This window comes from Hippocampus bargibanti, linkage group LG12 (assembly GCF_051943395.1).
Source record: "Hippocampus bargibanti isolate YZ-2025 linkage group LG12, ASM5194339v1, whole genome shotgun sequence".
In the NCBI taxonomy this organism is placed as follows: domain Eukaryota; kingdom Metazoa; phylum Chordata; class Actinopteri; order Syngnathiformes; family Syngnathidae; genus Hippocampus; species Hippocampus bargibanti.
Window position 1 is genome coordinate 14592693 of NC_142745.1, and position 27331 is coordinate 14620023.

The 27331-nt window shown below is 39.5% G+C and overlaps 1 protein-coding gene across 5 annotated transcripts; it reads left to right on the forward strand.

Moving 5' to 3' along the window:
* The first annotated feature begins 2591 nt into the window (after window positions 1-2591).
* Window positions 2592-27259, forward strand: LOC148890617 (immunoglobulin-like and fibronectin type III domain-containing protein 1). Of its 5 annotated transcripts, XM_089010934.1 has the most exons (24): window positions 2687-2732; window positions 7463-7512; window positions 11143-11503; window positions 12538-12660; window positions 12735-12874; window positions 14819-14918; window positions 15014-15059; window positions 15134-15326; window positions 15394-15507; window positions 16082-16244; window positions 16330-16602; window positions 17946-18137; window positions 19028-19152; window positions 19251-19392; window positions 19501-19794; window positions 19857-20156; window positions 20225-20401; window positions 20474-20602; window positions 21466-21774; window positions 23818-23903; window positions 23982-24174; window positions 24255-24551; window positions 25923-26247; window positions 26832-27259. In XM_089010934.1, exons 4-24 carry the CDS (start codon window positions 12639-12641, stop codon window positions 26857-26859), a joined length of 3648 nt encoding a protein of 1215 aa, XP_088867060.1. In that variant the 5' UTR covers window positions 2687-2732; window positions 7463-7512; window positions 11143-11503; window positions 12538-12638; the 3' UTR covers window positions 26860-27259. The 5 variants fall into 5 exon arrangements, with proteins under 5 accessions (XP_088867057.1, XP_088867060.1, XP_088867055.1 ...); XM_089010932.1 differs by lacking the exons at window positions 2687-2732; window positions 11143-11503 and adding an exon at window positions 8913-8950 and having other exon boundaries at window positions 7457-7512; XM_089010933.1 differs by lacking the exons at window positions 2687-2732; window positions 11143-11503 and adding an exon at window positions 8869-8950 and having other exon boundaries at window positions 7470-7512.
* The last annotated feature ends 72 nt before the right edge of the window (window positions 27260-27331 follow it).

Sequence of the window (27331 nt, forward strand, 5' to 3'; positions counted from 1 at the left end):
AGATGTGTTTGTTTTTCTTCTGATTTGATATACTGTGATACCTCAGCTTACAAACTTAATTGGTTCCCAGAAAGTGTGTGTAAGGCAAAAAGTTCGTCCGCCAAACATTTATTTCCTTTAAGATAACATTAAAAATGAGAATAATCCGTTTCCAGGTCCACATAAAACATAATTTTCTACTAAATAAGCCTTAAAACTACACAAAATACACCTTATTTTATGTATAATAAATGTGCTATTGTATTGTAATTAAGGAAATGAACTGTACTATAAAATAAAGCCGTTTTATTTACCTTTGTGATGTTCGTTGCTGGAGTTGCCTCTTGATATCCGAAGGAGTTGCCGTGGTTTCTCGGCGATAATACCCTCACTCACCCTATCCCCTGCAAGCTGCTTTTCGTTAATCCAAATCAATAGAAGTTTTTCAACCTCGTCTATTGCCTGAGACCGTTTCTTAGACAACACAGAAACACTCTACACACATGTAGCTTAGCAGTTTTTTTTTGACAACGATACTAGTGCAGCGTGTTCTACCGGAAACAAATTCCTTGTGTGTTCTACATACTTGGCAACAAAGATGATTCTGATTCTAATTCTGATGTAGCAATGGTCGACTTAGCATACTGGTACTGGAACGCTAAGTCACACAAACACACACCTCGTTCGTGTTTTTCGATGATCTCCTTCTTCTGCTTGACCGTAATTTTCTTTTGTGCCCTCTTTGGTTTAACACTTGCCTGTGGTGGGGTCTTTTTCCGATAATAGCAAAAGTACTCCACTTGATAACAAACCAGGCCTGCACTCAAAGGGGGTGTGGAAAACTAGTCTGCCAGCCACCGTGGCGCTGTTCGACCGTGTTGTTTGGTGTTCATCCGCCGAAAACGAGTCCGCCATCCACCGTAGCGCTGTGTGGTTTAGTTTGTCCGCCGAAAACTAGTTTGTGTGCCAAGATTATATTCTCGCAAATTTAATATTCATATGGCGAAAAGTTTGTAAGAATTCGTAAATAACATGGCGGAACTGCTTTTTCTCCAGCAAAATAAAAGACACCAAATTAAGATTTGACTTTAACTTTAAGAAGGCCGATTCTGTTCTGGAATGCTACCTGAACGGACGCTTGCTAAACTAAAAGCTATAATGGATTGGATTTGCCTTTTATTAGTCTAACAGTGGAGAAATGTACATTTCACAGCACCAAAGTCATGAAAGGAAGATGAAAGGAATCAATAAATGGCATCAAAATTGTGAAATTTAGAAGGGAATTCAAAAGATGATGCTCCATTGTATTCTTCATTGACAACAAAACAAACTATCTAACTGTCTAGCTATCTAGCTATCTTCTATCTTTCTATCTATATGTAGCTATCTAGCTAGCTGTCTAGATGTCTCGCTAGCTCCCTCTACCTATTTATTTATTTATGTATTTATTTATTTACCAGGTATTTATTTATGCATTTATTCTTTTATTTATTTCTTTTCATTTTTGTGTACGCTTGTTCTGTAGCCACAAGGGGACACAAGACAGTGTCTTCTTGTGTCGGTCACAAGCCCGGATAAATACAAAGGGTTGTGTCAAGAAGGGCATCCGATGTAGAAGCTTGGCCAAAACAAACATGCGAATCAAACCTCTGAAGATAGAGGACACTAATTCGCTGTGGCGACCTCGGAAGGGAAAAGCCGAAAGGAAAAGAAGATTGACAACAAAACAAACAAACACAAAATAGGTGCTGACAATGACATGCCGTTTTATTTTGATGTGGCTAAAAAGTATGGGAGCAGGGTATGAGCGAGGCTTACGGCAATGAAAAATGGACGGACAGTTGTCCATCCATTTTTCATACTATATCCTTTCCATTTTTAAACCCAGCAGTAAGAAAACCATTAGACCGTCTTTGGTTACCAACCTTCAATAAGATTGCTATAGGATCCATCATAGAGAACTTTTAAAAGGAGCAGATAGCCGAAATGATAATTTACTAGCCATAGAGTGACCGTGCAGTCATTTGTTCTTTTATGGAGTATCCCTTGATATCCCGGCGACCGTTCAGGATGAGCTCAGCCTCAGACAATATGAACGCTACCTCCCAGTCGTGCTTCACACATTGGCAACGCCCATGTCATCTTTTTATAACGGCACATGCAGAAAGCGGAGGCTGTGAGGTTTTTTTCCGGACACTTTTTTAGTGTGACTAAAAGGCTTGTGTTCATGTTTATCGGCCATGAAAGTCTGACATCCAAAGATCGCATTACAAGGACTCTGTAAACCACCAGCAGTCACACTCGGGTCGGGATCAAGGCTTTGTAGGATGTTATAGTAGTACAGTTTGGCCGCTCAGACACATCAATCACAGCACGCCAAGTATCATCAATCTGTTGTCCAAATTGTAAAAAAAAATACTCCTGTCATCAGAGGTTTCATTTTGTCATCCTTAACACTTGTACAGTATATTGTACATCCAATGTGGCCAACGGCAGCAGATGAAGTCATGATTATGTTTCCAGTCCAAATGCTAAGCTATCGTTTTCATTTGGCCGCGTCAAAGGAACATGCACCCTCTTCACCGGTGCTGTCAAATCACTCTTTAGCAACTACATTTCAACTACGTAAGTGTTTTTTTAGCCTTTGAGCGTCCAACAAAAAGGGGCACCGACGCCCCTTCCGATGTGAGATAAAGACAGGAAAACAAGGTTCGGGCAACGGGCAGCTCAACCAGTTCCACGAAGCGTTCAAAGTAAGTCATGTTGAAGGCTTATTCTGAGTGAATTATATTTGGATAATACTCTTTGAATTATTGCTCTTAGTTGTTCAGCTATATTACATTGGACTGCAGTATATTTTGAAGAATAGACATGGGATTAAATAAAAATCTTTGTGATGGGAGTTAATGCATGTTACGTCAATGCAGTCAAAGTCACCCCAAATATTTGGTACAAATCTGATCCCTTTTACTGTATTTGATATACAGGGTGACCCAAATTTATGCATACCCATGAAAATGTCAATTGTGGCTTTGATTAAAAAGCTATTTATTTCAAATTACAACCACACATTATTCAGTTTATGGAAGACCATTAACCTGAGTTTCAGCTATTTCTGTCAATTTTTAGTCAATGTATGGCTTTCCCAAGATATGTTCTGACACACTCCTCTTTCGGGAGGGTGACCCAAAAAGATGCGTCCTCCAGAGTCGCCCACTGCAGCAATGTTTTGAGTGTGTAAAAGTGATTGAAAACTTTGTCAGACAAGTACAGGTTTGCTTGCAACCAAATGGTGAACATTTTGAACACATCTTGGGAAAGCCATAAATTGAATAAAAATTGACAGAAATATCTGAAACTCTGGTGAATGGTCTTCCATAAACTGAATTATGTGTGGTAGTAATTTAATATAAGTAGCTTATTAATCAAAGCCACAATTGACATTTTCATGGGTACACATCTTTTTGGGTCACCCTGTACAAGACACTGGAGATACTCAAACAGTAGTGTATATATTTTTCATAATTTATTGTATGGGGGCATTTTCCAGTTATTAACAAATGATGGAGTAGAGGATGATCATCTTTATGTGTGATTTATCCAAATCTACATTTCAAACATTCATCTGATACAATTGTCAAATCTTTACATAAATTCAATTCCGTGAATAAATATCAAGGAGACCGATATAAAATGAATTAGAAGCCCGCTAATTTAAGACTGTTCAAAGATTACTTCATAATTGTATATTTTTTTAAAATTAATTACTCTTGTTATGGTCTGTTAAATTCTAATGAAGATCTTGCAGGCCAGTGTAATGAACACTGAGCTAATTATATTTTTATCAAAACGAAAAAGCACTTTGCCCTTTGGTTACTGAAATAACTCATCCGGCACTCACAAGTTTGAAATACCGTATTTTCCGGTGTATAAGGCGCACCCAAAAGCCTTGATTTTCTTGAAAAGATAACCCTGCGCCTTATACGCTGGTGCGCCTTATATGTGAAGTAATACTGAGCTACGACTGTCAGCAGTCACCGACTCCATTTTCCCTTTTTAGAAGACATGCGTAACCGCAGCCTCGACTTTAGCACCTTGTAATGTAGTGTAGCTTATATTTGGAATACTTTTAGATATTTGTATATTATATTTGGAAAACGTTTATATATTTCTATATTATATTTGGAAACCTTTTTTCACTCATTGAAGGTACGCCTTATAGTCCAGTGCACGTTATGTATGGGAAAAGTTTGAAAACACACCATTCATTGGGGGTCTGCCTTATTCTCCGGTGCACCTTATACACCAGAAAATACAGTAGTTTAATCCTGAGACAAATGTTACTTTGAGGCTGCTAATTAGAACACCAGTAGGGTTTGGATTTCTAAGCATACAAATTATTATAAGAATGAAAATTGTAAAGAGCAGTACATTGGGGAGACTTAACAAATTCTCAAAAAAAGACTTTATCAACATCGCAGGGATAATACTAGTGGGCCTCAATCGGCAGTACATTTGCACCTAAAAGCTAGCAACCACTCATTTGACGACAATGAGGTTAAAATCTTAGCGAAAGAACATAGATGCATTTAAAAGGGGGTAAACGAAGCGATTCTCATAAAACAACTAAATCCTTCATTAAACCGGTCTGGTGGGGTGAGGTTCAATTTGGATCGTTCATACAATAGCCTGCTTAAGCAAAACAGGTTAGGCAACATTCGTAATGCTGATCAGGTGGGAGTGGGGCAAATAGGCCAGTCGTTAGTCAGGAATGTAGGAACAATATGTGGGGCCACAGGGAGTGGTCCTCTGCTCCCCACCCAACCTGAGAGTAGGGACCTGTCATAGCTGTGTCCGGCGCCGCCATGTCCGGACATTAGGGATATATAAATAGGGCCGATACGACCAGTCAGACTTTAGTTCGCTGACGAAGCCTCTTGGATAGGAGGCGAAACGTTCGGCACCTTCAAAAAGTACAGATGACGGCTGAAGAAACCTTCTCATCGATAAGCATACAAATGTCATTCATTGGGGGTGCACCTTATACTCCAGTACACCTTATAGACCGGAAAATACGGGTGTCGATCCACTGTCATCCAGGTGACAGTCCTGTATTTTCACACTTTTTCCAGATATAAGGTGCACCCTCAATGAATGAAAACAAGATTTCCAAATATAATTTCTAAATATATAAACGTTTTCCAAATATAAGGCACACCACATTATAAGATGCTACAATAGAGGCTGGGGTTATATTATTAGGTGCTACATCAGAGGTTACGCACGATTTCTTCTACAGGGGGAAATTGAGTCTGGGGCTGCCGACAGTAGTTGCAAAACCTGTTGTGGCTCAATATTATAATAACAATACATGTCATTTATAAACGCCTTTCAAAACTCTCAAGGTCACTTACCAGTCACATTATTAGTTTTTCCGTGGGTAAGCATCGGCAGCGCCAGCATTCACTCAACCTGGAATAACTCAAATAGATAACTAATAAATAAATAGATGGATGGATGGATGGATGGATGGATGGATGGATGGATGGATGGATGGATGGATGGATGGATGGATGGATGGATAGACTTTTTTGTTTTTACATTTTGACCTCATTCAACCTATTTTTGAACTGAAACAGAATTTTGGATGAAAGATGAGAGAACTTACAAGAGAGGTGAGAGAGAAACAAGAGTCCAGACAGCTTCCTTTGTTCAAACTTTGCAGATATGAACACCAAGTGTCTTCTTGAACTTCAGAAGGTTTTTTATTTATTTATGTATACATCTGAAAACTTTGGTGCAAGTCTATACTGTACCACTCGAGGGTCATTGACATTATGTAACACATCTTTTTGTTCTCCTACTGGTAGTCAGCAAATATGTGCTCAACAAGAAGTGAAAACAAAATGGCGACATAAGATAAATGTGCACTGGCATAACTGTTGAATGAAGTCAGTCAGCCCCCAGCCTATGTTTGGTTCACTCTGCTGACTCCGAGAGATCTTGGTGATTTGTTCAGCCAGGGTTTCACATTTCAAATTTATTGCCTCCCGCAGAGTCCAGACTTCCCTCCCCCGCTTTGCCAAGTGGATATCATAGCATGCCACATGTGATACAACCTCCAAAAAGGCCTGGTCGTACACTGTAGTGGCCCGTTACTCTGTTGCTCGTGGCTTCAAAATGCTCACGTTTAGTCATGTGACTGTTATGCAAGTGTGCATATTCAAGTATAAAAAGTTCAAGTATGTCTAAAATTATTGTGTGTGTTTGTATGACTAGTCTTGTGAGGACCACTAACATGTACCATATGTAGTGAGGACATGTTTGACAAGTCAGGACCTTTGGGCCAGTCCTCACGCGTTTTTTTTTTTCATTCTAAAGGCTTCTAGAGGGTCCATATATGCACCTGTTAAAGTTTCAGAGAGGTCCTCACAAATTCACCCAAAATGATTTTTTTGTGTATTTTATTTCACTTGGATACACACGTTTTTTACTCATTGTGTGTGTTTATGTTTGTGTGCGCGTGGTTAATGAGAGGAAAAAGTTCATACCACAAAAAGTAAAATGATATTTTAACCAAATTCACTTTGAATGTCCCCATTCAGAAACCTCTCTTCTGCTGTTATTTCAGTTTCAAGTCTTTTTTTTAGAAGTTTAAGTGGGAAATGGGGTGATATTTCGTGTTCATATGTAACACAGCAACGGTGGTCCTCAATCCTTATCTGGAGTTATCCGGACCTCACAAAACCATTGAAACAGGAATGTGTGTGTGTGTGTGTGTGTGTGTGTGTGTGTGTGTGTGTGTGTGTGTGTGTGTGTGTGTGTGTGTGTGTGTGTGTGTGTGTGTGTGTGTGTGTGTGTGTGTGTGTTTGAGTGTGTGTGTGTGTGTGTGTGTGTGCGTGTGTGTGTATGTGTGTGTGTATTTTCAGTGTTCTTATCAGAAGTTATGTAACAAAAATGGATTGGATTGAGTCTCACAATGGAAAAAAAAATAAATTTCACAGCAGCAAAGTAATGAAAGTAAGAGGAACGGAAAGGAAGAAGTAGAAAAACAAAATACAAGACCTACTGACTTCAAGATGGCGACACTCGCAGCACCATCTTGAAGTCAAAAAATAAATTAAATCACAAATAATGTCACACAACACAAAAGACAGTCAGTCGAAGTACTTTGCTGTTTGAAGCAGTTCTAGATGAAAGAAGAGAGGATCGAAACGTCCTTTTCACCAGTGGATCAGTGACGTCATGGTGAAATAATACATGTCTGCTACCAGCTAAAATGTTGAAGGCAAACAGGAAGCTGACAAATGTCCCCATTGTGGGACGATTATAGGGTTAATTATTCTGATTCCATGTACTCTCAGCAGTCTCCTCCTTAATGAATGTCGTGGCCAAAAATGCTGAAAAACAAAAAAATGGTGATTTGAAAAAATATTGCTACGTTCTACAAATATGGTGATTTGTTTTCCAATTTTTTTCACAGATAATCTGGTGTTGCAGCAATGAGTTCCACAATCAAAGAGGCGCCAAAAGGTAAGATTTTGTGCCTCTAGGTTGTTTTAATGTAAATGCTCAATAATGTAAAAGCATAAAGGTACTGAAAAATGCAACGCTAGCCAAAATGAGTAAAAATAATGTATTATAAAGTAGGTCCCATGACCGGATTGGATCCTTAAACCAGGGTTGTAAACCTCTGAGCTACATCGACAGCTGCGGTTCCCAATAAGGCAGCCTTTCAAAGGAGCTTTTAAAGGTTTTATAGGCACTTATAACCTTAGCGGTCACGATTTTGGATAGCAGTCCAAAATGTGTGAGCTTGGGTTTCAAATGGGGGTTTGGGTTCCCTTCATCGTTCTGATTTTTAACTGGTGGTTCCAAAAAATGAGTTAGAAACTTCAAAACTGTCCCAGCACAGGACTTAATCCCAAAATTCAAAAAAAAATCCCACATTCAAAAACGGTGTGACGACCCACCAAGTCACATCGTCAACCGTGGTTCGTAATCTGTCAGGCCATTAAGGGAGCGTTTAAAGGACAACCGACGTCACTTTTTTGTTTCTTAACTGACATCAGAAAAACGGTGTATAGCATCTAAAATACCGAAAACACGCAGTATGATATTTTTATTCAAATGCAAAACACCAATAAAAATGACTTAGTGTCCAAAATCTGCAAAAAATTGAGCTGCGAATTGGGCATTTTCAGAAAGTCCCGCCCTCAGTTCGTGACGTCACACCAAGACGTCTTGCATTGCTGGAGAATCAAAACAATGGCTTCAGATTCAGAGAATATTCTTTCTTGTTACACATCCAGTTATAAATATGATTCAAATAGTTCTGAAGAGGAAAGCATACATGTTTGCAATCGATTAAAGATTTTATTCTGTGCCATTATGAGGCAACATTGAGGGGAAATGTCTCATCGAAAAAGAGGCACAAAATGGCGACCTCCTGTGGCCACCTCCGTTTTTACAGGCTGATAAATTCGTTATATGGAGCTTGGAAGCCCTCTTCTGGCGGCTTTTGGGTGCAACACGAGGTCCCCAGACCCAACAAGTACAGCAAAATACATTGACGTGATGGAAGGACCGCTACAATGCGTCTTTTTTCGCGTTCCTTTAGTGACATGTACGGACTCGTCACCAACTGAAAAACAAGACTTCCTGAATATTCAGCGCGAGTCTTAAAAGGTAAAATATAGCTATATGCGGTGGATTCTTGTTAAAATACGCTCAGTAGAAGTCATTTGAAGCCATTTTACAAATTATGGGCACAACTTGTCTGGAGACGTCGGTTGTTCTTTAAGGTGTCAAAGTCGCTTTTCAAAGCCATCGCAATTTTCAAAAAGTGAGTTTTTTAAAGCGGATTTGTGTTCTCTTGATTTTTAACAGTGGTGGAGTTACAAAATTTCAAATGTCTGAATATGCTACCTCAGGTTTTAAAATGGCAGATTAACAAAGGAGCCTTTAAAAGGTGAGTCTGGCTTTCAAACAGTTACAAACTGCAATGTCGCTTTGATAACTCAAATAAATAGAAAGATAGCTTGCTAGCTAATAGATAGCTATTAGATAACCAGCCAGATAAGTCAAATAGATAGAAATCTAGCTAGCTAGCTAATAAATAGCTAATAGATCGTCAGCCAGATAAGTCAAATAGATAGAAAGCCCATTAGCTAGCTAATACATAGCTAATAGATAGCCATCCAGGTAAGTCAAATAAATAGAAAGCTAGCTTGCTAGCTAATAGATAGCCAGCCAGATAAGTCAAATACTGTAGATAGAAAGGTAGGTAGATAGCTAATACATAGCTAATAGATAGCTAATAAGAAGCCAGCCTGATAGCCTATTGTGTTCTGTTTTTTTTTTTTTGCTAATGGAAGAAAATGCTGTGATAATTTCCTGAAAAAAATCAACCTGCGGACAGAAAAAAATGATCCCAGAAGCCAGCATTAGCATCCCAACATGACGTAGCTATCAGCTTGACACAGCTCGCTAATTATCATGGCTTCTCCCGCTCGCTGGAAGTTCAAATAAAAAGACTATCGTTTGGTATGCACAACTAAACGAGCGGTTGCCCGTCCTGGCAGCCTTTTGGATTAGCGTGAATCAGTCCTGCCTGCATTTGAATGATATAAGTCCACAGCAGATGCGAGCGCACCCTGGAGAGACGATGCATTGGGTTTAGATGAATATTCATCCACGTATGCCCTCTGATGAGAGTCGAGTCACTGCCCAAAAAAAAAAAAAAGAAAAAATGTGATGATGAAGGTGTAATCTTGCGGAAAGTCTCAATGGTAATGGTAAAATAATAAGACAACCTTGGGATGCGTGTTAATGTGTGACTTCAGAGAGCGTAGGAATCTTTCGTCTCTCTTTGAAGTTCACTTTGGAGCGACGTCTTCACATTGTCAAAAGCAATTTCACTCATTTTCCACCACTGAATGGAGGAAAACTTTTTTTTTCTCCTGTCGCTCGGCGTTGTGGACAAAGACACCAGATGATAATGTCATTATTAGTATTAACGCTCATCTTCTTTTGCTGACAACTGAATGTGGCAATAGCTAGCTATCTGGCTGGCTATCTATTAGTTATATAGCTAGTTGTCTCGCTGTCTAGCTGGCTATCTATTAGCTAGCTAGCTTTCTATCTATTCACTTCCGGGTTGAGTGAACGCTGGCGCGTGTGGCTGCCGCTGCTAACCCACAGAAAAACTTCTCCTGTTACTGAAAAGTGACCTTGAGAGTTTTGAAAGGCGCTTATAAATGACATGTATATTATTATTATTATTATTATTATTATTATTATTATTATTATTATTATTATTATTACATAATTTAAGTTCACAATTGTACTCAAACTAACATATAAACTAATGTACGTACATTGAGTCCAGTTATTTTAAATTACATGTGGGTAAATTACAAATACAATTCAAGTTAATTGTTTGAGGGAGATTTACACTTTAGTAGTGAGAGATACAACTTGTCAAAGACTCTATTTTCTGGTGTATAAGGTGCACCCAAAAGCCTTGATTTTCTTCAAAAGATGACCCGCCTTATACGCTGGTGCGCCTTATATCTCGCAACGACGACTGTCATTTGGCCTAAATGAATCCAAATAATATACCTTTGTGCACATTCGCTGGCTTCTGGAGAAAGGGACTGGTATAGTCTTGTTAACAAGAACAGAAAGGAAACGGCGCCATCTTGAGTATTCTCAATATAACTGCTATCAGAAATTGTTAGATGTTGAAATTCACTAATGACAATGCCTGAAATTAACAAGGAGTTAGGATAGATAATTAATTCTGTCTATTATCTCTCTCTCTCTCTCTCTCTCTCTCTCTCTCTCTCTCTCTCTCTCTCTCTCTCTCTCTCTCTCTCTCTCTCTCTCTCTCTCTCTCTCTCTCTCTCTCTCTCTCTCTCTCTATATATATATATATATATATATATATATATATATATATATATATATATATATATATATATATATATATATATATATTATCTATTAGCTATCTATTATCCATCTATTAGGTATCTAGGAGTCCAAGATGGCGCCCGAGTAGGCAGCCGTCTGATGAGCCTTGCTTTTTTTGTTGCTTTTGTCTTGTTTTTGTATTTTTTTGTCACTTTGTGTTGTGTGCGTCGTGTGGAACGGATACAGATTGTTTTTCAGCATTTTTGACCACGACATTCATCAAGGAGGAGACTGTGCTGAGCGGTTGCGCCTTTTCGGCAGCTTGGAAGGTCGGTGCTGTTGGACAGTCTGCGGCTGGATGGATACATGGCTTGAGGAGCCCGCGATAAGAAAGAAGGAGTGTCAGCGCAGAGCGACGATGCGTATATGGAATTGTCGCAGGATTTATGGGGGACAGGAGATCGTCAATGCTAGAGCTGCGTGTTTGCTTTCAACATTTAGCTTGTAGTCGACGTGCACATTCCACCATGATGTCCCTGATCCACTGGTGAAGAGACGCTTTGATCCTCTCCTCTTTCATCTGGAACTGCTTTATGTAACAAAGAGGGTACAGAAAGTGCTTAAGAATGAATGTCTCTGTGTCTTTGTGTTGTCATGTTATTTGTTATTTAGGTTTTTTTTTTTTGTTCTTTTGACTTCAAGACGGCGCCGCGAGAGTGGCTGCCTTTCCAGCAGCTCCTGTATTTTGCTCTTCTACTTTCATTGCTTTCATAACTTTACTGCTGTGAAACGTAAATTTCTCCACTGTGAGACTAATAAAGGCAAATCCAATCCAATCTATTAGCTATCTATTAGTGGTCTAGATGGCTGAATAGCTATCTAGTTAGCTGTATTCACAATATAACTGCAATCAGAAATTGTTAGATGTTTAAATTAACAATTGACAATGCCTGAAATTAATAAGGAGTAATAAACAGATAATTAATTCTATCTATTAACTCTCTATATTATTATCTATTTGCTATCTGTTAACTATCTATTAGCTATCTATTAGTGATCTAGCTGGCTGGATCTATCTATCTATCTATCTATCTATCTATCTATCTATCTATCTATCTATCTATCTATCTATCTATCTATCTATCTATCTATCTATCTATCTATCTATCTATCTATCTATCTAGCTAGCTATCTATCTAGCTAGCTATCTAGCTATTAGCTATCCATTAGCTAGCTATCAAGCTTTCTATCTATTTGAGTTATTCCAGGTTGAGTGAACACTGGCTCGTGTGGCTACCACTGCTCACCCACAGAAAAACTGATCGTTTGATTGTAAAATGACATTGAGCGTTTTGAAAGGCACTTATATGAAATGTATTATTATTATTATTATTATTATTTTTTATTATTATTATAGATAATTAATTGCATGTGGTTCAACAGAATTCAATGGCTGCAGTGCTTAATTCAGTGTCATATATTTTTTTGATTGAACTATTGTAAAACTCAATAACTTCCAGGGCCATTGAAAACCAAGGACCCTAAACTTGGGTTTATCATAAGCTTATAATTATGCTACAGTGTGATGCCATAATCTACCGACATTAAATTGCAGGATACATAATTATCTTTTTCTGTTAGTGGCGATCACAAGGAAGTCGAAGGTGCATGGCGTCGTGATCACTCAGGTCGTCCAGCAAGTTCCATTAGGAAAATCCACACCTGACTTCCACCGGAAGCCGATGGCCATGACTGTCAATGAGGGTAAGTTAACCAAAGAAAACATAAACACTCACAGTGTTTCTACAGCTAAATTTGATGATTTTTTTATTCCTGAGGGAGAAGAGCTTTTTTCAAAGCAATCATCATTGGTGAGCCAACCCCGAGTGTCACGTGGAGACGAAACAAGGGTGATATGAATGACAAGGAGAAGTACAACTTTAAATATAATGAAAAAAATAAAGAACACATCCTTGAGGTGAGATATGATAAAACAGACCTTGCAACCCACATAAAAATATGTCTTTGTATACAATTACAGACAATTTTGTGCCGTCCACAGCACAGTCTCTTCAAAACATATTGGATTGCTATACTGAAGGATTTTGAATTTCAGATCCAGAGAGGAACAGGAGCCAAAAGTTCAGAATCTAGCTTTTATTTCATGTTTTTGAAATATACAATTCAGGATCGAGCAGCACTTGTGTGAATCCATTCATTTTTGAAGCGAGCAAAAGTATTGAAATGGACATGATTAAAGGACAAGCGAAACCACTTTTTGTTTTCTGACATCAGAAAAACGTTTTATAGCATCTAAAATACCCAAAACACGCAGGATGATATTTTTAGTCAAATGCAAAACGCCAATAAAAATGATATAAAGTGTCCGAAAACTACTTTAAATTGAACCCGGAAGTGGCCAGTTTCAGAAGGTCCCGCACCCTTGTTCGTGATGTCACGCCAAGATGTCTTGCCTTGCTCGACAATCAAAACAATGGCTTCAGATTTGGAGAAGATGCTTTCTTGTTACTCATCCAGTTATGAATATGATTCAAATAGTTCTGAAGAGGAAAGCATACATGTTTGCAATCGATTAAAGGAGTCCTCCCATATCAATTCGAGCTGTCAATGACAGCAATGTAGTGTCCCAGAAAATGCAGAAGATGGCGCCCAAGCTCCGTTGGAAATGGGCTTATATGTCTGCTGGGAATTTGTGTCAGCGAATATCAAATTGTAGTGTTGGTGCAACACACAATGATTCACCATCGCGTTATTTGTGTTTTCCTTCTAATTTCGCCATCAACACGGATCAACACGAAGTTTTCATACCAAACAAAGTACCGCAAAATGCATTGTGTGTCGCTTTCTCGGTCAGGGGCGTTCCCTCCGTGACGTGACGTCAGTAATCGTCATCAACTCAAAGACAAGACTTCCTGAATATTCAGCATGAGTCTTAAAACGTAAAATATAGCTATATACGGTGGAATCCTTGTAAAATACGATCAGCAGAAGTCATTTGAAGCGATTTTACAAATTATGGACACAACTTGTCCGAAGGCGTTGGTTGTCCTTTAAATTAACATCAAATATTACTTGGAATTGCTGCATAGCCATTGACCTTACCAGAGTGCTAAAAATTGGTAATTGACCAAGGCCTTCCACAATCCCTCCAGATGAAGTCCTATTTTGTATTGAGGGGTATTTTTTGGGTCATTGACTTGTGTCTTGATGAAACTCTCACCCATTTTTTAGTTCAGAGTTTTACGCATTGATGTTAGTGTTGTGATTGAAAGGCCAAAGAATGGAAAAAGAAAGTACATTATCTGCTTTTGATCCATAACACAAGCACATTCATAAAACATAGTGTAGGAATACAAGAACTGAAAGGAACTGTGGTAAAGGCCTGGAAAAAAACATTTCAACAAAAGACTGAATGTCGTGCGTGGTTCTCAGTTAATTTGATAATGTCCATGACCAAGTCATGGCCTGGGTGTCCGAGAGGATGGCTTTAAAGAAAAAAGGCTCTGGTCTTATTTTGAAAACACATAGATATATTTCTCTGCCTTTACAGTATTTCCAAAACACACAGGGATATAAACACCATGAAGTACAAAATGGAGCTTTTGTCTCATGTTCATCTTTTGATCTAAAACCCAAATGTCTTCATTCTAAAACAGTGGTTCTTAACCTTGTTGGAGGAACCGAACCCCACCAGTTTCATATGCATTTACCGAACCCCTCTTGAGTGAAAAATAAAAGGTGAAATTCAAGACATAGATATGTTTTTATTACACACAAAATGAGCCATGCATGGACATCACATTGTTTTAAGAACTTTAGAATGTAAAATTGACCTTGCTGTTCCAATACTGTTGGGGGACTGGAACTAATAATCTCCACTCACGATGCACTCTGCACCCAGATACCAAAAGCAAAAGCAGACCTTGCCGACACGTACACATGTTGTGCCACCAATGAATATGGAACCGCGGTTTGCTCCGTCACTCTCAATATTATCAAAGGTAAGAGACAGACTTAAACCGCGGTCTTGACGCTTCGGGAATTGTCAAAAGGTGGTTTTTGGGATGGTTCTTTGCAGTTATTACTTGTCTTTCAGGACAGGAGCAAGCGCCCCAAGATTTCAGATCGATGCTCAAGAAAACGTAAGTTTGATACAAAGATTATTTTGTAATCAGTTAGCCCTGGCAAATGCTAAGCCAATTCTTTTTTTGTCCAGAGTCGTGATCAAGAAAAAACAATTGCCGCCACAGAAAGAGGGAGAACTTGATCCCAAACTCTGGGAAATCCTCCTCAGTGCACCCAAGAGGGACTATGAAAGAATCTGCTTTGACTTTGGGGTGACAGACTTCCGCTGGTTGCTGAAAAGATTGAATCAGATGAAAAAGGAAAGGGCGGATGAACAGGCAAAGGTACTGTAGTCCATTCTATCAAACCTTGTCAATTTACTCAATTCAAAACATGTTCTTTCTTCTCAAGGTTGTTGAAAATCTTGGAAACGTAAAACAAATTGAATTGAAACCTAACGGAAGGGCAGAATTCAGCCTCGACATGACCCTACTGGATCCGAACAGCAAGATTTATTTGTACAAGGTGAGTTATGATTGGCGCCAAATTACCAAAGGTCGTTTTACTCCTCCTGTAAAATTCTCATTATTATTAGTATTCATATTTCAAGTAATGTAACTCATTCACTGCCAGACATGCAAAAATGTGTCCACTCCAGTGCCAGGATTTTTGTCATTGTCACTCAAATTCCAGGACCCGGAGAATATTGAATTTTAGGACTACATAAACAATCAATGCAGCATAAGAAACATTAGACTCTCTTCTTTCATCTGGAAAAAAAGAGTTATTTCCTAAATTATATGGGTCTGGAGTTATATGAGCTTGAAACGAGGGCGGCTGTCCAAAATACAATGCAATACATACATATTGGTTTATGTAGCGCTTGAACAAAAGCTGAAGTTGGAACAAATTGCTTACATGGAAAAAAGGGAAATGCTGTCCCCTTGCGGAAGGGGAACACCATTGCCAGAAGTCTCAGCCACCGCTTTAACGGCACCCCCACCAAGAAAAAACAAAACCTGAGCACATTCGGGAAGGTCGCTCTGTGTCATATTTCCAATTCCCGAATAAATAATACATGACTTATTTGCTTGACCAGAATGGTTCCCAAGTCCCGTATAGCATCAACGGGAAGTCCAAGTATACCTTGCAGAAACGTGGAAACACGTATTGTTTCACCATCAATGATCCTCAGCCGGAAGACGCTGGTTTCTATCAGGTTGATGTCGGAGACATCAACGTTCTTTCAACTGACTTCCGATGTAAGCAGTTCTCATTGGTAAAGAAAAGCTATCAGTGGAATGTTGTTATGCGTTTCCTCTACCTACGTCCTTCCTCTCTCTGTAGTGCCCGTGGTGGAGTTCACAAGCAAAATTAATAACGTGAAGGCCTTGGAACAGAAAGAGGCCTCTTTTCAGTGCATCTTGTCAACACCCCTCAACAGAGTTACATGGTCAATGGCGGACACGTCACTTGAACATGGGGACAAATATGACATAAGCGTCTCTGAAGACAAACTGATACACACATTAACGATTAAAAACTGTGAAGTGGCTGATAATGGAACCTATTATGCTATTGCGGGCACTGCCTCATGCAACGCATCGCTGGCGGTGGAAGGTAGGACATTCCCGTTATAGAGATTAGGGATGTTCTGATCATGTTTACTTGGAACCTAATCTGTGGGGAGTGACTTGATTGAACTAACCTCTGTACTTTAGTTCATGTATGATGAAATGTGTCACTTTTGTCTGATTTTTAGATGTGCTACAATGACCGAGCACCTTATGCTAGCATGCTCGCTCTCATTTTTACTAGTCCTTGTTTCGGATTATTCTCTAATATTAAGCCTTTCAACATTTTCACAGTCATTCGTGGTGGCAACATTTTGCAACATTTAATCTAGTTCACCTCTTCAGTCATTCTTATACAGTGATACCTTGTCTTACTAACTCAATTGGCTCCCAGAATGTGTAGGTCAAAAGGTTGTCTATCAAACATTTATTTCCCATAAGAAACCATTAAAAATGACAATAATCCGTTCCCAGATCCCCATAAAACAAAATTTTCTACTAAATAAGCCTTAAAACTACACAAAATATACCTCATTTTATGTATAATAAATGTGCTATTGTATTGTAATTAAAGAAATAAACTGTACTGTATAATAATCGTTTTATTTACCTCTGTGATGGTCGTTGATGTAGATGCCTCTTGATGATATCCGAGTGAAGTTGCTGTGGTCTCTCGGCGATAATACCCTCACTCACACGGTCCCCTGCTAGCTGCTTTTCGTTAATCCAAATAAATAGAAATTTTTAAACCTCTTCTATTGCCTGAGACCGTTGCTTAGACAACACAGAAACACCCTTAGCCACACGTAGCAATGGTCGACTGAGCATACTGGTACTGGGACGCTAAGTCATACAAACGCACACCTTGTTCGTGTTTTTTCTGCTCGACCGTAATTTCCTTTCGTGTCCTCTTCGACTTAACATTAGGCTATGGAGGGGTCTTTTTCGGTCCCATAATAGCAAAAATACTCCACTCGATAATAAACCACATCTGCACTTAAAGAAAGTGGATGTGGAAAACTAGTCCGCCAGCCACCGTGGCGCTGTGTGGTTTGGTTCTTTGGACCTGTTCTTTTGTGCTGTGTGGCATTCCTTTGACTGATGTTATTTGCTTTAACAAAAAGATATTTCACAGCATTAATAATAATGCATTTTGACTTGACATTGACATTGACTTGACATTGACAACATTGACAATCATTTTCTCCCAATACTGATTCATTAAAAATGACTTGAACTGTCCTGATATCTAATCCTGTGATCAGATCGAGACCACTCTACTGGAAATATTGTTGAGAATTAAAATTTAGTGTTTTGACGCTGCAAATTCATCATGACCACTTCATAATGACACTCAATCCCAAAATCTCTGTTTTGATTTTAATACAGTTGATCCAAACGCCCAAAAACGTCTTCAGCCAAAAAAATCTGAGGATCAAGGTGACTCTGCTAAATTGCCTTTGGTGCAGAAACTCCAAGTGAAGACAGAAGACTCAGACAAAAAAGATTCAAGTGGAAAGACTGATATCATCAAGGATGGGGCTGATGATGGCAGAGGTGGGAAATTGGATGGGGTCCAAGGTAAGGGAAAAGTCAAAAATAAAAACAACTTCATGGGAGGCATAAAAGATTCAAGCCAGAACGATGATGCAGCCGCAAGGCGCTTGCAAACAGGCCTGATTGTGTCCAATGTAGCAATAGCGAAAGTCCAGTGGTTCTTGACTTTCTTAAAGGTACCGAAACCAAACAGTTGATATGCACATTCACCAAACCTTTCGTTAGTCAAAAACAAAAACATTTTTTTACAAATTCAAGACATAAAAAAAACATCATTTATTTTCTCATTCACTGCCAGACATGTGCAAAAATGTGTCCACTCTACTGCAAGGGTTTTTGTCACTGTCACTGGAATTCCAGGACCCACAGAATATTGAGTTTTAGGACTACATAAACATCCAATGCAGCGTAAGAAACCTACGACTGTCTTCTTTCATCAGGAAAATTCCTAAATTATATGGTTCTGGAGTTATATAAGCTTGAAATGAGGGTGGGTGTCCAAAATAAAGACAATACATACATATTGGTTGATATAGCACTTTAACAACAGCTGAAGCTGGAACAAAACGCTAACATGAAAACAAAGGAAATGTTGCCCCCTTGTAGAAGGGATAAAACATTACCAGAGAACATGGCCAGCGCTTTATCGTCATCTAAGAAAGAAAAAACAAAAGGGCGCCCTACATCATATTTTACATTCCCGAATACATTTGTGAATGTCAATGAATGAGTTAACCTCCCTGGAAGAAGTTCTGCTGAACCTCTGAGAAAAATTCACCGAACCCAGGCTAAGAATCAGAGGTATATATATTTTTTTCAATGATAATCCAATGTTAAAGTCTTGCAGTTTATAGAGGAATATGTGCATACATGTTCTTGCCATGTTTCATTGTGGCTTCTCCGGGTTCTTACAGATCAAGGTGTACATTTTGTGAGTGGGTTGTCAGACATCACAGCCACTACTGGTGGACAGGCAGAGCTGTGTTGTAAATTAAGCGCCGAGAACACTGAGGGGAGATGGTTCAAAAATGACAAACTGGTGAGTAATAGCTTCCATCAACATTGTGGTAAAAATTTAGCTACATTTTTTATTGCTGCTTGTTAGTATGAATATAAATATTTTTTTTATCTGACCAGCTCACTAATGAGGATGGGGTCAGGATTATTCAAGATGGAGCCAATCACAAGTTGATCATTGATAGCTGCAAAAAAGGGGACGTTGCCCTCTACCGCTTTGAGACAGATGGACGTAAATCAGAAGCCACATTGATTATTCAAGGTAATAATTACATCCACATACAACTCAATCGATTTTTGGGGGTGAGAGTCGGGGGTGACATGGTCTTGGATATCTAAGAATAACATTTTCCCCTCCCTCACCTTTAAGATCCACCAAAGGTAGACCCTCATGCTCTTGAAAAATTCACAAAGCCAGTGATTATAAAAGCAGGGGAGACTGCTGAATGGAAGCTTCGATTCTCTGATGAAGAACCGCCGAAAATTCAGTGGACCAAGGACAACGATGAGATTTTTTCAGCCCACAATGTGAAAATTGATAAATCCGCCACTGACAGCAAACTACGCCTTGTGAAATGCCAAAGGAAAGACAGTGGCGAGATCAAAATCAAAGTTAAGAACAAGTTTGGTACAACAGAAGCAATTTCCGAGCTCGTAGTCATTGGTGAGTCAAAGGAACCGATTGTACAGTAGTATGTGGTTGCACAATAACGATTCCATCTACAGACAAACCCACACCACCACATGGACCCGTGGAGATCGTGGAGAGTTCCGTGACATCTATTGAGTTCCAATGGAAACCTCCAAAGGATAACGGTGGCTGTCCAGTCACGAGTTATATCATAGAAAGGCAGCAGGTTGGCCGAAACAAATGGGCCAGTCTCTGGGAAACCAGTGGCAGCACTACCGTTTACAAAGACTCGAATGTGGAACCTGGAAGAAGATACTGCTATCGGATCCGAGCCAGAAACTCAGAGGGTGTTAGTGACTATCTGCAGACAGAAGCCATCGCAGCCGGAGTGTTATGTAAGTCTGCAATATGGGCTTTGGCTACACATCTGATCGGTTAAAACTCAAGAAAAGCTTTTTTACAGGTTATCCAGGAGCCCCTGCAGCACCTAAAATGGAAAGTATCTGTAAAGAGTGCATTAGCCTGACATGGTGCCCTCCTTGCAACACTGGAGGGTCCAAAATAGTAGGCTATAATTTAGAAAAAAGGAAGAAAGGCACTAATTACTGGAGCCTCGTTAACCAAGGAGGACCAATAAAACGTATGTGACTCATTCAATAAGCTGCAATCGGCCGATCATTTGAAAAAATGTTTTTTTTTTTTGTTCCTCTAGACTCAAAATATGAGGTGACAGACCTCTTTGAGGGAGCAGCATATGAATTCAGAGTGTCAGCAATCAACTTATCAGGTCCAGGGGATCCAAGCAATCCGTCCGAAGCCATAATTGCAAGAGACCCCAAGAGTATGCATCTTATTCTGATTGCTTTTTAAGATATGTTGTTTTTAAGTCTCCTTAAGGGACAACCGACGTCTCTGGACAAGTTGTGTCCATAATTTGTAAAATGACGTCAAATGACTTCTACTGGCCGTATTTTAATAAGATTCCACCGCATATACCTATATTTTACGTTTTAAGACTCGCTCTGAATATTCAGGAAGTCTTGGTTTTGAGTTGGTGACGAGTCCGTACGTGACGTCATGAAAAGACCGCCCCCTGACCGAAAAAAGACACATTGTAGCAGTCTTTCATCAACGTCAATGGATTTTTCTGTACATGTTTGGTCTGAGAACCGTGTTGCACCCAAAAACCGACAGAAGAGGGCATCCAAGCTCCATTTAAGGAATTTATCAGCTTGTGGAAGCGGAGGTGGCCACTCGAGGTCGCCATTTTGTCCCTCTTTTTTTTGGGTGAGAGATTTTCCCCCAATGTTGCCTCAAAATGGCACATATAATTCTTTAATCGATTGCAAACATGTATGCTTTCCTCTTCAGAACTATTTGAATCATATTCATAACTGGATGTGTAACAAGAAAGCATATTCTCTGAATCTGAAGCCATTGTTTGGATTCTCCAGCAATGCAAGACGTCTTAGCGTGACGTCACGAACTGGGGGCGGGACTTTCTGAAAATGCCCAATTCGCAGCTCAATTTTTTTACAGATTTTGGACACTTTAAGTCATTTTTATTGGTGTTTTGCATTTGAATAAAAATATCATACTGCGTGTTTTGGGTATTTTAGATGCTATAAAACGTTTCTCTGATGTCAGTTAAGAAACAAAAAAGTGACGTCGGTTGTCCTTTAACTGACATTTCCATCATTGTAGAACCCCCAGGCAAGGTCAAAGACCTCAGAGTCACATCCACTGACTACACAACCTTGTCGCTGGCTTGGACGAAACCAAAGGAAGTGAAGGGGTCACAGGACGAAGCCCAAGGGTACTACGTGGAGATCAGACCCATCGAAAGCACAGAATGGAGAAGATGTAATGCCATCCCAATTACTCCCACCACCTACACGGTGCGCGCTCTAAAGGCCATGGCTGCCTACTGGGTGAGAGTAGTTGCTACTAATTACGGAGGTGATGGAGAACCTCAAGGCTTTGACAACCACATCATTGCTATGCCCCCTCCAGGTAAGAATACATTTGACAGATAGGGGTTAGAAATGAGGTCAGAATGATTTTGGACTTTGAAAAATAGGGGCACATTTAAGATAACAAAAAAAAACATTGTCTCAACTGTAAGTATTTCAAATAACAAGTTTATTTTAGCGCAGACATGCCCGAAGACCGACCAGGGGCCAAATGCGGCCCGTGGTCAACTTTCATCTGGCCCACAGCCTCTGTCATGAAATCAATAATGAACACAATGGGCAGTAGCGCTGTTACTTGCGTGTGCTAAGTGCTGCCATCTCGCGGCTCAATTAGTAACAGCAAATTAGTGTAGCAGTCATTACGTCTGTGTAAGCTCTCAGTCGTACAGGAGTGGTCCATCGATGAGAAGGTTTCTTCAGCTGTCATCTGTACAAAAGTGAAGGTTTCGGACGTTTCGCCTCCTATCCAAGAGACTTCGTCAGCGAACTAAAGTCTGACTGGTCGTATCGGCCCCATTTATATATCCCTAATGTCCAGACCTAGTGGTGCCGGACACAGCTATGATAGGTCCCTACTCTCAGGTTGGGGGGGGCGCGGGACCCCCCCCTGTGGCCCCACTGATTGTTCCTACATTCCTGACTAACGATTGGCCTATTACCCCCACTCCCCCCGGTATCACCTCATCAGCATAACGACCCTCATCAGCATTGCGAAAGTTGCCTAACCTGTTTTGCCTGAGCAGGCTATTGTATGAACGATCCAAATTGAACCTCACACCACCAGACCGGTTTAATGAAGGATTTTGTTGTTTTATAAGAATCGCCTCTTTTACCCCCCTTTCAAACCATCTATGTTCTTTCGCTAAGATTTTAACCACATTGTCGTCAAATGAGTGGTTAGTAGCTTTTAGGTGCAAATGTACTGCCGATTGAGGCCCACTAGTATTATCCCTGCGATGTTGATAAAGTCTTTTTTTGAGAATTTGTTGAGTCTCCCCAATGTACTGCTCTTTACAATTTTCATTCTTACAATGTATGGAATAAACTACATTACTTTGTTTTTCATTTGGTAGCCTATCTTTTGGATGCACTAATTTTTGCCTTAACGTGTTTATCGGTTTGAAATAAGTAGGAATTTTATGTTGCCAAAGGACTCTTTGTAATTTTTCAGAAACTCCTGCAATGTACGGTACTGCTACTCCTCTCCTTTTAGAATCTTGAGAATTATTGGTTTCGTTCGCTATTCTTTCTTTCTGACATTTGTTGAATGACCACTGAGGGTACCCACAGTTAGTGAGTGCTCTCCTGATATGTTTTAGGGACCTATCATAGCTGTGTCCGGCACCACTAGGTCTGGACATTAGGGATATATAAATGGGGCCGATACGACCAGTCAGACTTTAGTTCGCTGACGAAGTCTCTTGGATAGGAGGCGAAACGTCCGAAACCTTCACTTTTGTACAGATGACGGCTGAAGAAACCTTCTCATCGATGTAGCAGTCATTGACTTAACGAACCCCCCAATTTTCTAAAATGGCGATTGTCTAATTTTTTATAAAGATTCTAAAATGGCAACAAATTAAAATAAATAAAAACAAATGTGAAACACAGAATGGATTGCTGAAATGTATTTAAATTAATTGCAGTTAAATGTCCGCCAAGGGTGGCTCCTCTGACATTCCTCTACACTCAAACAAAGGGGATGACAAAAACTCGTTTGCCAGTCCATGTCTGACATTTTGTTTGACCGTGTGGTTTGTTGCTCATCCGCCGAAAACTAGTCCGCCAGCCACTATGGCGCTTTGTGGTTTGGTCCGTCCTCCAAAAACTAGTTCGTCAGCCAAGGCTACATGTTTGCGAATTTATTGTTCGTGAGGCAAAAAGTTTGTGAGCTAAAGCATTTGTAAGCTGAGGTATCACTGTACATCATTTGACTGGAAAGTGTTTTGAAAGACGCTTATAAATGAAAATTATTATTATTATTATTATTATTGTTATTATTATTATTATTATTATTATTATTATTATTATTATTATTATTTGAACCAACATGTAACTGTGCTTTAATTTTTGCTCCTTAAAGTACAGCCGGCGTTCAAAGATCACAACATGAAGAGCTTTGTGGTCGTCCGATCAGGAAACGCCGTTCGCCTCAACATCCCCTTTGCAGTACTGTAAAATAATCCAGTTATAGGTTTGATTTCTAAGTTTATGTGCGTTTTTAAAAGAATTATTTGTCCCCAACAGGCGTCCCCTTTTCCCGAGGTCAAATGGTTGAAGGACGGTTCTTTGGTCCCTAAGCATGTAACCGTCACCAATTCTGATAAAGCTTCTCAAATGTTGATCCCGACATCCAAGCACTCCGATTCTGGAATCTACACCGTTCTTGTCAAGAATGTGGTCGGCCAAGCCAGCTTCAATGTGGAAGTTCGGGTAACAGGTAAACGCCAGCATAACTGACAAATGAATAAACATTTCTCATCATAAATATTTTGCTTTATTCCTAAACTGAAATTCCAGATGACCCCAAGCCTCCAGGTCCCGTGGAACTTAATCAGAACGTTCCAGGGACGGTCACTTTGTCCTGGGGACCCTCCCCGGATGAGAAAAAGGACGATAGGTTGCACTATGTCGTATCCAAGTGGGACACCTTCAAACAAACATGGAAGATGGTGGCGGAAAACCTCTTTAACAATAAGTTTACTGTTGTGGATATTGTGCCGGGGTGGCAATATCACTTTAGGGTGTTTGCTAAAAACGACATGGGGATTTCAGCGCCATCTGTGTCACCTGTGTTTGAAATCAAAAAGGAAAGAGGTAACCCATACTTGTATCTGCAAGACATGTATCTGTGCCACTTAGCCTCATTTAAGTCGCGGCTTCAAAATCTAATCAATATACAGTAAAGTCTCGTTATATCAATATTCTCGGGAGTCGGAAAAAATATCGATATATCCGATCCTGCGGCATGTCAATTTTCTTCTTGCGTTCAAAGAAATAGTATCGTAATAAGCAGTACTATTGAATGGATTGGATTGGATTGGATATGCCTTTATTCGTCTCACAGTGGAGATTTTGATTTGATATAACCGATATCGATATAACGAGACTTTACTGTAGTTTACATTTTTATCAATTATAGCTTGATGATTCATTATTGTTTTGTTTTTCTATTTCTTGTATCTTACCCTATCAAAAAAAAATCATTAACTTATTCACTGCTATCCCCGAATTTATTCGGGAATTGAAAATATGACACGGAGCGCCATTCCCGAATTTGTTCCGGTTTCGGTTTTTCTTGCGGGGAAGCTGATAAAGCGCTGGCCGGACCTCTGGCGATGTTTTTTTTTTTCCCTTCCACAAGGGGGGACCATTTCCGTATTTTCCATGGTAGCGCTTTGTTCCAGCTTCAGTTGTTGTGTAAGCGCTGTATACATGTATTACATGGGAAAAAAAGGAAATTCTGCCTCCTTGTGGAAGGGAAAACATTGCCAGACGTCATGCCAAGGCTTTATCGGCACCCACATCATATTTTCAATTCTCGAGTAAATTTGTGAATGGCGCTGAATGAGTTAAGTAGTATGAAGAATGCATTATCATCACATAGCATAAGAAGTCATGATCAAATGTAACAGTACACCGATAGTCTCAATTTGGTCATTTCTTTGGTTTTGAAGACATGATTTGATACATATTAGATATAGTCAGATAAATCATCGCGAGAGTGGCTGCCTTTCCAGCAGCTCATGTATTTTGTTTTTCTACTTTCATTCCTTTCATCACTTTGCTGCTGTGAAATGTAAATTTCTCCACTGTGAGACTAATAAAGGCATATCCAATCCATATCCAATCCAATAATGTCTCCTATCCATAGACTGATCTATGTTTGTTTACAGCCTAGACCTTGTTGCTTCAGTGTGAATCAATTACACTTCCTACTCCTTACCGAGTTCGCTCTTTGTTGTTCTGAATATTATGAACAGAAAAATCAGATAAGGAATATTTGAATACATAATAGCAGACTGTTACTCAGATTAAGTGGCTGTTTATGTGACGTGACTTTCCCAACAATGCCAAAATGCTAAATTGTGCAGGGTCAAGAGGGCCATAAACTTTTAGAAAGTTCAGTGGACTTTCACAGTCGTGACTACAAAAAATTGACTTTTCATTTTGTCTTTTTCCCAACAGAAAATTTCAAGGTAACTGTACCACAGAGAAAATCACTGGATTTAGCGTCAGCACCGTCATTCGTCACTCCATTGAAGTACCACACACCTCCAGAAGGCTACGAGTGTCAGATGAGCTGTGCGGTCAAGGGTAACCCGGCGCCTCGTGTGACTTGGTACCGTGATAATGTGGACCTTTCAGTGGACAGTAATTACTACATCACCAACGTACGCGGTGTCTGCTCTCTGTTCATCTTGAGAGTGGGCGCCAATGATCGCGGCATATACAAAGTTCATGTTGAGAATAATCTGGGGTCGGCCGAGTGCTCCAAGGTGCTGAATGTAAGGTAAATACGATCTTCTCCTGTTATATTGCAGTGTGACATTTGGCCCAATCTGCTGTAATCCGTAGAAATCTTTTTTTCAACAATGATATAAATGCAGTACAACTGTGGCTTGTAGTTTATTTAGCTTATAGCTTGATCAATTTGTTGCTCTGTTTTGAGCAAACAAACAGAGTTTCAGGTGTTTCTGATTCACTGCTGCTCCAGAGAAGTGAAAAAAAAATATCTGTTCACTGCTGTGAAAAAGTGTAGGGGGAAATAAGGCAGTCTCTTAAAGGCATACAGTATATCCAAAATACGACCATTACAGTATGTACTGTAATTACACTTTATAATACTAGTTAAATGTTCGCCGACTATCTTTTACTCATCTTTTGTACATTATTGGTATGTAATTGACTGAAAATATCATATAAATAATTATAACTGAACGTATCAATTATGTATTGCATGTACAAATGGCAATATGTGTGCTGGCAGGTGAGAAAGGCCTTCATCTGTCATCTGCTGGTGAAACACCAAAACAAATCCACGACACGTTGCGGATCTCAATTAAAACGGTTTTCTTTCTGTGTGTTTGTTTACAGAGAGAACGCCATGAATGACGAAATGTAGAAAAGAACAACAGTCCTGGAGTAATATTGTGATGTCTTCATTTGAAGCTACGACAATGACTCATCATTCTTTGGCTATGATTAATCAATCAACTTAATTCGGCCTGTAGTCTGCGTCATAAAGTCAAGAACGTCTGGCCCACATGTGGAATTAATACAATCGGCAGGTGTGCTGTTTCCTCCGTGTGTTAAGTGCTGCTATCTAAAGGCTCAATTAAGAACAGCAAATTAGTATATGAATAATTGACTGAATGACACCCTCAATATTCTAAAATGGCGACTATCAACAAAAAGAGAAAAGTTAACTGTCAATTCCAATTACATTTAACACGCATATTTCAAATTAACCAAGAAAAACATGCTTAAGATAGCGGAAACTAAAATAAAAAAAGCAAATGTGAAACACAGAATGGCTCGCTGAAATTCATTTCAATGAATTGCTGTAATATGTCAAGAACGGCCGCCAAGGATGC

Coding starts and splice junctions, on each gene's coding strand:
- LOC148890617 (XM_089010929.1), top strand. CDS start 7,482: ATGAGTTCCACAATCAAAGAGGCGCCAAAAG. Junction 19,795..19,856: donor TTCCGAGCTCGTAGTCATTG/GTGAGTCAAAGG, acceptor TTCCATCTACAG/ACAAACCCACACCACCACAT. Junction 26,248..26,831: donor TCCAAGGTGCTGAATGTAAG/GTAAATACGATC, acceptor GTTTGTTTACAG/AGAGAACGCCATGAATGACG.